This window comes from Orycteropus afer, unplaced genomic scaffold (assembly GCF_000298275.1).
Source record: "Orycteropus afer afer isolate SDZICR_OR568_19922 unplaced genomic scaffold, OryAfe1.0 scaffold00249, whole genome shotgun sequence".
Lineage (NCBI taxonomy): Eukaryota > Metazoa > Chordata > Mammalia > Tubulidentata > Orycteropodidae > Orycteropus > Orycteropus afer.
In genome coordinates, this window is record NW_006921836.1 from 1,267,976 (window position 1) to 1,279,131 (window position 11,156).

The 11,156-nt window shown below is 46.5% G+C and overlaps 1 protein-coding gene across 1 annotated transcript in view; it reads right to left on the reverse strand.

The window, feature by feature from the left end:
* Positions 1-4,425: 4,425 nt before the first annotated feature.
* SCPEP1 (serine carboxypeptidase 1) overlaps positions 4,426-11,156 on the reverse strand; it is a 127,245-nt gene continuing 120,514 nt past the window's right edge. Inside the window, exon 13 of the mRNA XM_007949656.1 lies at positions 4,426-4,431. Coding sequence (XP_007947847.1) covers positions 4,426-4,431 — 6 coding nt within the window. The remainder of the gene's footprint in view (positions 4,432-11,156) is intronic.

Genomic DNA, 11,156 nt, shown 5'->3' on the forward strand with positions numbered 1-11,156 from the left:
TTTTTTTTTTGGAGCACTTACAGTGTACCAGGTATAATCTCAAGTCTCACAAACATTATCTCAATTTGTTAGAGTAGGCAAGGGGAATACTGTGTAAGCTAAAACTAACTAGTCTTCCCCTACAAACTAGGGCTATGATCCTGGTTGAGTCCAAAGTCCAGGAATAATGTGGGTAAACCAGGTAGCAAGACAAACTGCTTTAAAATTTTAATGCTTGGCAGCCTTACGCTCGAGACACATCAACTTCCTAGACACCTGAGCAGGTCACTTACACTTACCTCCACTGTCACCCTGCAGTGGCCAAGTGTGAATGTATTTCCTAGAAACAGCTGGTGGTTGTGAGAGATATTCATACAAGGGACTCCAGCTAGTCACAAATCCATTAGACCCCTGTCTCAACAGCTTGATCAGGTACCTGCAAATTGTGAGCGCTTGCCTAATACACAGAACAGAGGCTATTTAATGTGGGAAAGAACTTGAAACGTTCCGGATTTGCATACCTGTAGAATCTATAGAACCTCTAGCCTAGGGCCACATTTCAAGGAGACTGTACACGGAACCCACAAAACCAGTTGGAAGTGAAAGAGAAAAGGTTCAACATCAGTCAAAAAAAGCTCCAAAAACATAACTTCTCGATTCCAGAGCTCAGGAGTGTTAGATAATCAGCAAATGAGCCATGTGAATGTCAACAACAGAGGAATTCGATAAACGACCAATCAAGGCAGCCTGACTTTATTTCAAAGATGTTCTGTTCCTTTAAGAGGAAAAGTGGACGGGAGGTGCTTACTAAGAGTTCAAGCTTTCCCTTCTAATAGTTGAAAAAGAAATAAAGCTACTAATTTGGGAGGGATTTGACAATTACAAGAGCAAAAAAGGTTATTAGTTGCCAGAATTAATAGTTTTGTGAGCGGTGCTCCTTGATCAGTAATTGCGACATCAAGGGGGAGTAGCAAACCAACAGCTATGACTGTATCAAGCATAGATTTCACCGCAGGAGATAAATTTAAACACCAACTAGTCTGCAATTGAGTAGGGAAAAGATAGCGAGTTTAATCCAGCTATTAACTAATTGCCCTCTAAGTACACCCCACTCGGGCTAAGAGGCCTCAGCTCGCACCTGAAGAGAAGGCCACCGGCGTTCTGTTAACCGCAGCCGAAGAGCAGGACAGCGCCCACCACACTGGGCATCTCCCCGGGGAAAAAAGATCCCGAACAGCTCAGGACGTCCACCTCGTCTCCAGGCGGTTCTGCACCGCCCACCTGCCCTCCCAGGGATGGAAAAATTGCAGGAACCATAACCCAGGGCAAAAACTACTATAAGACAGGACAGCCCGCCCTGAGGCGTCCAGCCCACCGCCTCTCCACGCACACTTTAACCCATAACCCACCCCCGAAACAAGTCCGGGTGGCTCCAGACCGCAGGCCTGCGGCGAAGGCGGGGGAGGGGGGGCGACAGGCGGGGCGCAACACGTGACGCAAAGCGCCCCCGGGCGTGAAGTCAGCGGGCACTCGGGGCTGGACGGCCTCCGTTTGTCCCGACGAGCTTAAAGGGGCTGCACATGGTAATGCTCTTGAGAGACCCACCCTAATTCGGTTCAAACCGTCCCTCCGCTCTAAAAGAGTTCGGATCACAATCTGTCTCTCACAGCCTATCTCCCCGTTGCTCAGACCGAGCCCTTTCCACTTGTTCGCCGCACTGAACTCCCGGGAACTGGGCTACCTGCTTGGGTTTACCGCGGCGCCAGGCCTAAAAAGGGGAGAACCCAAGCCATGGGGCCCAGAAGTTGGATGAGGTTCTTGAAGTTACCAATTCAACTCCAACCTATCCCTCAGGAAGAGGGAGGGGGACCCGGCGGGGCTTAGGGGACCTCCTAGCCCTTCTTAGTACCTGGCCCTGCCCACAGCCCGCCCCGCGCAGCCGCCTCTTTCCCCGGGTACGACTAGGTACACACGACCTTTGAAAAGTAAACGCGGGTGGGGTTGGGCGACCTTGGGTGGGACACTCTTAGGTCTGTTTCACAGGAGGGCGTGCGCGCCCGAAGCGTCGCGTCCTCGCCCCCACACCTGGAAATGGTGGCGAGGGTGTGAGGAACAGCTCGACTGTGAGCACCGCCCCAAGCTACGCGCACCCGATCTGTCAGCAGGAGCTCGCGGGCAGACAACCCCGGCGAGGGATGACCAGAAGGCGCACAGGCCAGCAAAGGGAAAGGAACGGCCTGTTTGACAGGCGGCCCGGAGCCCCTCCGCACTCACTCGGCGTCGGAAACCTCCTGCCTCTGGGGCCACTAGAGCGCGCGTCGCACCCTGCACCTGCAGCTCAGGTTCCCCATCACCCTGACGAAGTCGCCCTCCGGGCCCAGGCAGATGGTCCCAGAAGCAGCTGCCTCCGGCGGCCCCAAATTACCAGCTCCTTGGCGATCGTCTGGGTGCAGAGTCCTCTCGCCGCGGCCGCTCCCGGCCCACGCCTCAGCCCTGCTGTCGCGACCCGCAGCGCTGCGCCCTGCTGCTCCCCCACGTGCTCGCCCAGGCCGGTGGAACACAGAGACATTAAATACTGAGGACGCGCAGCGACGTGCCCGCGGCGCGACGTAAAGCCCCGCCCCCCGCCCTCTTGCCCCCGCGCCCTTAGTCACTCACCTGCGCGTGCGCGCCGCCTGCTGTTAACCGCGGGTGCTTCGGCCGCTCCTCTCCCAGCTGCGCCATAGAAGCGCGGTCTGTAGCGTTCCCTGAACATCCCGCTGCTACCGCCGCCACCGCCGCGGCCGCCACCGGGAGCCGGACCTTGCTTGTGATCTCGCGAGATGAGCTGTAATCTCGGCGGTACTTGGAGTTGGGGGCCAGTGCTGGAGTTTGCAATCTGATTCCTCTGTCCTGCGAGCCCGGAGCGGGTCACCTGCCAGAGGGAATTCTCTTGCTTCCCCGCCCCAGCTCTGGACAGTCTCAAGGGGTCTGTTAGACCACTGCCTATCTGGAGACCCAGAGCCCTCTGGAAAGGCCGGGGAGCGGATGGAGGGCAGGGTTCCGCTTGCTTCAGGGGTTTTTAGTTTTTCCGGACTAGCTGCCACAGGGTTGTAAGGCGTAATTAGTTGACCATTAACAACTGCTCAGGAATAACTGCATAATGATGATACCTCCTGCCACTCAAATGCAGCTTTCTTGCCCATTTTCACAGCTCGGTGGTGTCGAAGTGTAACACTTTGCATGAAAGAGTTTGAGTTTGGGGATGATTGCAGAGAAGAGAAAGAAGTTCAATTACCACGACTCCGGAGGGAACTTGGGAAAAACCAGTTCCACCCCAGAGAAGTGGAGAGGTTTGCGTTCTGCCTGACAGTCCTGTTTTCAGCTTTAAAACAGACATTAAATTAATAATTGAGCAAAATATAGAAAATAGGTCATGTTAAAGCTAACGATTACTTGGGAAAATGCTTTATCTTCACTAGTAATCAAATGCATAGCAATGAGGTACCATTTACCTATTGAATGTTTATGTATTATCTGAAATTTTATGTACATATATATAGTAAGGCGGGAGCTCTGGTAGAGTAGTGCGTAAGGCACTTGACTGCTAACCAGAAGGCTGGCGGTTCAAACCCACCAGCCACTCCTCGGAAGGAAGATGGGGCAATCTACCTCCGTAGTGATACTGCCTCGGAAACCCAAGGAGGGGCCGCTATGAGTCGGGTCCGACTCAACAGCTCATAACAACAACCACATATAGTAAGGCCATTAACATGAGAGAAAACCCTATTCCCAAATAGTATAAAGCCAAAAATAAGGCTAAACCCATTGCTATGAAGGTGATTCCAACTATGAGTGACCCTATAGGACAGGGTATAACTGCCCCATAGGGTTTCCAAGGCTGTAATCTCTGGCAGTTCAAATCCACCAGCTAGCTACTCCTCTGAAGGAAGGTTGGGAAATCAACTTACGTAGTAACACTGCCTCAGAAACCCAAGAAGGGGTCGCTATAAGTCAGTCTACTCCACAGCACATAACAACAACAACAATCTTCATGGAAATGGACTGCCTCATCTTTCTCCCACAGAGCAGCTGCTGGGTTCCTATGGACGACCTTTTGTTTAGCAGCTGAGTGTTTTAACCGCTGTGTCACCAGCGCTCATGTCCACAGGTGAAGTTAGGATTTACAATGCATTTTGGGGTGACAGAGTTCAGTCCATAACAGGTATCTCACCACCACATGAATCTTGGACATGTTTCAGCTGTACATTTAAGATCCTAATCTGCAGTTCTGTTCATTGGGTAGCTGGCAGAGGTCTGGTTGGACATTTTCCAGAACCCTCTCCACTCCTCCCATTTTCTTCCAATGGCAATTCAATGTGGAAGTGGAACCTTGGAAACTGAAAACTCCATCAGACATGGCTAAACCAAGACCTAAAAGTTTAGCTCCTTAGACCACAGCAGAGCTCATGCCTGAAGAGAAGCAATTAAATCACCAGAGGCCATTATCTAACCTCATTTTATTCTATGGAGCATACTTTTCTTCAGTGCCAAATGTTGGAATATTCCCGGAAGACCACCTGTCTGTGCCAAGTGCCTGTGTGTGGCTTGAATTTTATAAACAAACTGCAGGGGGCCCTCTCTGAGTTTTTAATCCGGTTCTGCAGTGTTATGAATACCATTCTGTGTACCTGTGTGTGTGTGTATGTGTGTGTGGAGGGTTTCTGAAACAGCAATATCCAGATGTGCAAAGTAGCTGTAGAAGCTTCCCTGGAATGAGAGAATTGGCCAAGGTGACCGTCCCCAGCAGTGGCAGGGCAGAATGCATATGATTAAGAGAGAGCTCCTATACTGCATCCAGATTGCCCTGACCCTCAACCTCGGCACACTGCCTCAGTTTTCTCTGGAATTCTGTTTCTGTTCTGTCCATTCTAAAACCTGGCAAGTTTCTTAGTAACTGCTATCTCCTGTTTGGTCTTTGTATTAATTTCCTAGGGCAGCCATAACAAAGTACCATATAATGTGTGGCTTGAAACAATGAAAATTTATTCTTCACGGTTTTGGAGTCTGGTAGTTCCGAGATCAGGATGTCAGCCATGTTAATTCTTTCTGTGACTGTGGGAGAATCAGTTCCATGCCTCTCTCTTAGTAACTAGTAGCTCCAGATGTTTCTTGATTTACAGTTGCAGTGTCACATGGCATCTGTCTTACTAATCTAGTGCTGCTCTATAACACAAATACCATCACTGGGTGGCTTTTTTTTTTAATTGTGATTTGGATGAAAGTTTACAGAGAAAATTCACTTTCCATACAGCAGCTCACATGTACTTTGTCTTATGACATTGACTGCAATTTCCCACAATACAACAGCTCCCCTCCCACTTCCTCCCCATAGTTACCTCTTCCCTGTGTCCTTCCCTCCCATGCACTCCTGCCCCCTGAGCTGTCTTCCTGTGCATACACAGCCCTTCTATTCTCCCATGATTGATTTCTCCAGGGAGCGTGTGGTAGTTCAGTTTTGTGTCAACTTGGCTGGGCCTGGTTGAGTGGCTGGGCAGCTGAATGTAGTATTCCCCATGATGAAGCTGGTAATCAATTCCATGGTGGAATCTATTGTGAGCAGCTGCGTAGCTGCCTTGGGAATGTGGTCTGCTTCCTGTATGTAAGCAGAAGCCTTGAGGAATGGTTTCTAGTCCATGGCATGCTTGGACCCTGCATGTAGCCGTGTTGTTTTTCAGCAGCCTGCCATGCTCTGCCAACCTTGGGACTTAAAATGGACTTAAATTAATGGCCTACCGTGTGGTTTGGTAACGTCGCGACTGTGCCTTTTTACTTGTCAACCTTGGGCTTTTCAGCCTCAGCAGCCAGCAGCTGTCTGAGTGAAGAAATGCCTCTAGCTCCACTGGGTCGGGAGCAGGAGGCAGAGCTGGACCCCAAGGTTAAGGGGTTTTCACCCAGTCCCTAGAGCCTGGCACTTTGAACTTGGACTTAAAGCCTCCAAACTGTAAGAGAATAAACTCCTGTTTGTTAAAGCCATCCCGTTTGTGGTATATTCTTGTCAGAGCGGCACTAGGTAACCAAAACAGAATGTATCTACCTAGTGTAAATGTTCAGCTCATATGCCTGTCTTTTGTTTGGCTGGAAGCCACAGGAGTGGGTTCAATTCCAGACCTGAAGGGCAGCTAGGGACCATAGCCTCAGGGGTTCCACCAGGCACTAATAGACCAGCAAATCTGGTCCTTTTTTGTTTGTTTAATGATTTTGAGTTTTGTTCCATTGTTCTCCCACTCCATCCAGGATCGCCTACCTAGATCTGCCTCTGAGTGGATGACAGTGGTAGCCAGCCACCATCTAGTTCTTCTGGTCTCATAGTCGTATAGGTTGAGCATCACATGGTAGTCCCTTGGACTAATTGCTTCCATGGATCTTTGGTTTTCTTCATTCTTCTTTGCTCTGGACGAGGAGCGACCCATCGTTGGATCTAGATGGCTGCTTGCAAGCCAGTGGGTGGCTTTAAGGAACAGAAATTTGTATCTCACAGATCTGGAAGCTAAAATCCAAATCAGGGTCTTAGCCAATTTCTTCCTTAGCAATTTCTTCCTTAGGGTTTTAGGTGCCCTTGAGTCGGTTCTGACTCATTGCAACTCTGTGTAAACAGAACGAAACACTGCCAGGTGCTTCACAAACCTCACAGTTGTTGCTATGTTTGAGCCCATGTTGCAGCCACTGTGTTAGTCCATCTTGGTGAGAGTCGTTCTCTCTTTCACTGACCTTCTACTTTACCAAGCATGATATTCTTCTCCAGGGACGGACCCCTCCTGATAACATGACCAAAGTACAAGAAACGAAGTCTTACCACTCTCACTTCTAAGGAGTATTCTGGCTGTACTTCTTCCAAGATAGATTTGTTGGTTCTGCTGGCATCCACAGTATACTCAATATTCTTCCCCAACACCATAATTCAAAGGCATCAGTTCTTCTTCAGTCTTCCTTGTTCATTGTCCAGCCTTTGCATGCATAAGAGGTGATTGAAAATACCATGGCTTGTGTTAGGTGCACCTTAGTCTTCAAGGTGAAATCTTTGCTTTTTAACACTTGAAGGAGGCTTTTTGCAGCAGATTTGCCCAATGCAATATGTCATTTGATTTCAACTGCTGCTTCCATGGGTATTGATTAAATAAAATGAAATACTTGACAATTTCAATCTTTTCTCCATTTATCATTATGTTGCTTATTGGTCCAGTTGTCAGGGTTTTAGTTTTCTTTTATGTTGAGGTAATCCATACTGAAGATCAAAGACTGTAGTCTTTGATCTTCATCAGTAAGTGCTTCAAGTCTTCTTTGCTTTTGGTAAGCACCGTTGGGTATCTGCATATCACAGGTTGTTAATGAGTCTTCCTCCAATCCTGATGCCACATTCTTTGTATCATCCATCTTCTCAGATTATTTGTTCTGCATTAAGTACAGTAAAAAGGTACAACCCTGATGCACACCTTTCCTGATTTTAAACCATGTGGTTCCCCTTGTTCTTTTAGAACGACTGCGTCTTAGTCTATGTACAGGTTCCTCATAAGCACAATTAAGTGTTCTAGTGTTCCCAATCTTCAAAATGTTATCCATAATTTGTTATGATTCACACCATCAAATCCCTTTGCATAGTCAATAAGACACAGGTAAAATCTTTGTGGTATTCTTTGCTTTCAGCCAAGATCCATCTGACGTCAGCAATGATATCCCTCATTGCACATCCTCTCCCTGAGGCATTCTTTGGTTCCTTGATGTCTCTTAGTTTGTAGAAGATCCTCACTTGGTGTCTGTATGGTCTTCTTATAATGCAAAAGTGACTAGGTTTAGAATCCACCCTGCGCTGGTATGGTCTCATTAGCATAACAAAAGGAAGACCCTCTTTCCAAACAGGATTACATCCATGGGTACAGGGACCAAGACTTCACTACATATTCTTAAGAGACATAATTCAAGCCATAACAGCATACTTCCTTTGTCTCTTCTTTCTCATATTCTCTTTTATAGGACACACACAGATTCAGTTAGGACCCACCCCACTCAGGTATGACCTCTCCTTAACTGATAACATCTTCAAGGAGCCCTATTTAGGTGAGGCCAGAGTGGACAAAACAAAACGTTCTGCTCAGTATTAGCCCACACGGTGCCTTTGTACAAGTTAGGCAACAGGTATTCTTTCCCCGAGGCAGATCCAGTCCTATACCAGGTGCTGTGATGAGCACAGTGCCAGCAAACCATAGAGTTTGGCCCTACGTGCCCTTCAGCTGAGAGCCCTTTTGTGGGGCTCAACCCACGCGAGCTTCCAAGGTTTCTGCAGTTGGGAGAGATCTGGTAGCATAGTGCCTAAGGCACTTGCCTGCTCCCCAGAAGGCTGGCAGTTCAAATCCACCATCCACTCCTTGGAAGGAAGGTTGGGCAATCTACTTCCATAGTGATACTGCCTCAGAAACCCAAGGAGGGGTCGCTATGAGTCGGGTCTGACTGGACAGCACGTAACAACAAAGAACAGGGGAATTGAACTTCAACATATCTTTTCTAGGGGCACAATTCAACCCATAACAACCACTTTACACAGAAATTTTTTAAAATCTAGTAGTTAAATACATACATATACTACAGTCCAACAACTTCAATCCTGCATGGAAACTCTTACATCTCTGCTTAAGGAGACAAACATATACATGTTTGTTTCAGCATTGGTGATTGTAAAAGGGTAGTAGGGGTAGTAGTAGTGTCATCTGAACCTGTCTAAAAGTCAGGAATGTTAATGCAAATCAAGATCAGCTCAAGGCTGATCCCTATGAGGTAGAGGTGAGACGGACCTCTATTATCCAAACTTGTTACCTGTTCTGACACCAGACCTCCCTCCCATGGCACTCTCTACTTCTCTTCTGGGTTTGATAACCCATTGCAATGGCCACACAGAACTCACAGACTATATTTACAGTTAAGTTGTTTATTAAGGAACAAGGTACATCTCAGGACCAGGATCCATGTAGGCAAAGCCTCCCTTCTTTAGTGCAGGACAGCGCTCTCAAGCATCTCTCAACTGTGCAGGCTTCCTCAGCCCCTTCAAGCTGGCTGCTCTTGGCCTTGCTGTCATCACCAGTAACTGCGCTGCTAGGCCTCTCACTTCTGGCTCTGTCACTGCACCCCTTCTGGACCTTTTGCTGTCTTCAGTGTTACAACTCTTGACCTGTGTTACATCTCTTTTAGGAAATTCCTAGCCTCCTATCTTTCTCTTTGCTTCTTCTCTCTTCTTTTTTCCTTTTACTTCTTATTGCTTCTTATCTTCTTGTTTCCTTCTGTCTGGAAAAACCTCAGTGGGGTTGGCTGCTTATAGACACAACTCCTTGTCAATTTCAAGGCATGGCCTCTCCAAGTGGGAGGCCAAAACTAACCAACCCAGTCTGCTGGTAGGCCACAGAGACTTCATTTGCATAGTAAACTATAGTCGTCTCATTTGCATAGTCTACTGATCAATCTCTGCCAGATGTATACCACTCACGGAACAGGCTGCAGCCCAGGAACAGACAAAAAGTATGGAAACCAGTTGTTTATGACTGATCCAGGAAATGTCAATCAACCTTGACAAAAGTAACAAACCCTTTAGCATAGAAAATTAGATAAAGGGACTCCTCAGGTCTTAGGGGAAAAATCCCTCAAGTTCTTTTTCCAAAGAACCAAGGTAAAAGGCCACATGAAGGAATTCATTTCACCACAGTGATAACAGCAAAAAATCGAAACAACTTAATGTCCATAAATAGGACACCACTACCACATACTTCTTGAGAAGTGATAGAGTACTATATAGCAGTAAAAAACTACATATATCAACATGGATGGATCTCAAAAATATATTTATTGAGTGAGATTGGGTACAGAAGTGTGCAAGCAGTATGGTTCCTTTTACATCATGATTTAAAAAAAAACACAATACTATAAGTTGCTTTTGAATGCAATTTTGTTGAAAAGTGTAAAAATAAGCATGTTGTTGTTGTTGTTGTTATGTGCCGTCGAGTTGGACCCGACTCATAGCGACGACTCCTTGTATTTCCGAGGCAGTATCACTACGGAAGTAGATTGCCCCATCTTCCTTCCGAGGAGTGGCTGGTGGGTTTCTAATTTCTACTAAATTCTGGATGGTAGTTAGCTCAGGGTCAGCAGTGAGAGAGAAAGGGAAGAAAGAGAGATACAGAATTGAAAGGGTACACAAGAGACTTCAACTGAATCTATATTATTTTATTTCTTTAAAAGAATCTATAATATTTTATTTCTTTGAAAATATTTGAAGCAAATATAGAAAATTAAGATTTTGGGGACATAGGTATTTTCTATATTAGTCTTTATATTTATTTTATAGTTGAAATATTTTATAATACACGTTTTTCTCTTTGCAAAGTTGCCCTGGTATCAGACTGCCCATGTTTGGATCTGTGCTGCCCCACTTACTGGCACTGTCACCTTCAGCAAGTTACTTAGCCTCTCAGTTTTCTCACCTGTAAAATGAGGATAATAATAGAACCTACTTCATGCAGTTGTGAAGTTTAAATGAGATAATCCATGTAAAATCCTTTGCACAGTGCTGAGTACAGTAAGTAAAAGCTTTTATTCCATTTCATGTGCTTTCATAACTCAATCATCAAGAACAAATAATGATCACTTCAACAAATGTTTATTTAAAATGACTGTTTTGTACCAGGCCTATTGCAAGGTGTTGTGGTTACAAATTGCATACAATTTGGTAGAGGAGGCAAACATGTACAATACCAAAGGCAGTGCAGTGGTTTGGTAGTATGACAAGTAAGAACGAAGTGTTGTTGTGGGCTGTTGAGTCAATTGGAATTGACAGAGTAGCATGCCCCATAGCGTTTCCTAGGCTGTAATCTTTACGGGAGCAGATCACCAGGTCATTCTCCTGAGAAACCACTGCATGAGTTTGAACTGCTGACCTTTCATTAGGAGCCAGATTGTGTTAGAGTTAGGGAAAAGTGAAGGTATCAACGAAAGGGTACTTTTCCTGCATTTGACATTCACCAGAATGAAATCTATTGCTTCACTTATCTATTGTTGTTGTTGTTGTTGTTGTTATTTGCCGTTGAGTCGGCCCTGACTCATAGCGACCCCTCCTTGGGTTTCCGAGGCAGTATCACTACGGAAGTAGGATTGCCCAA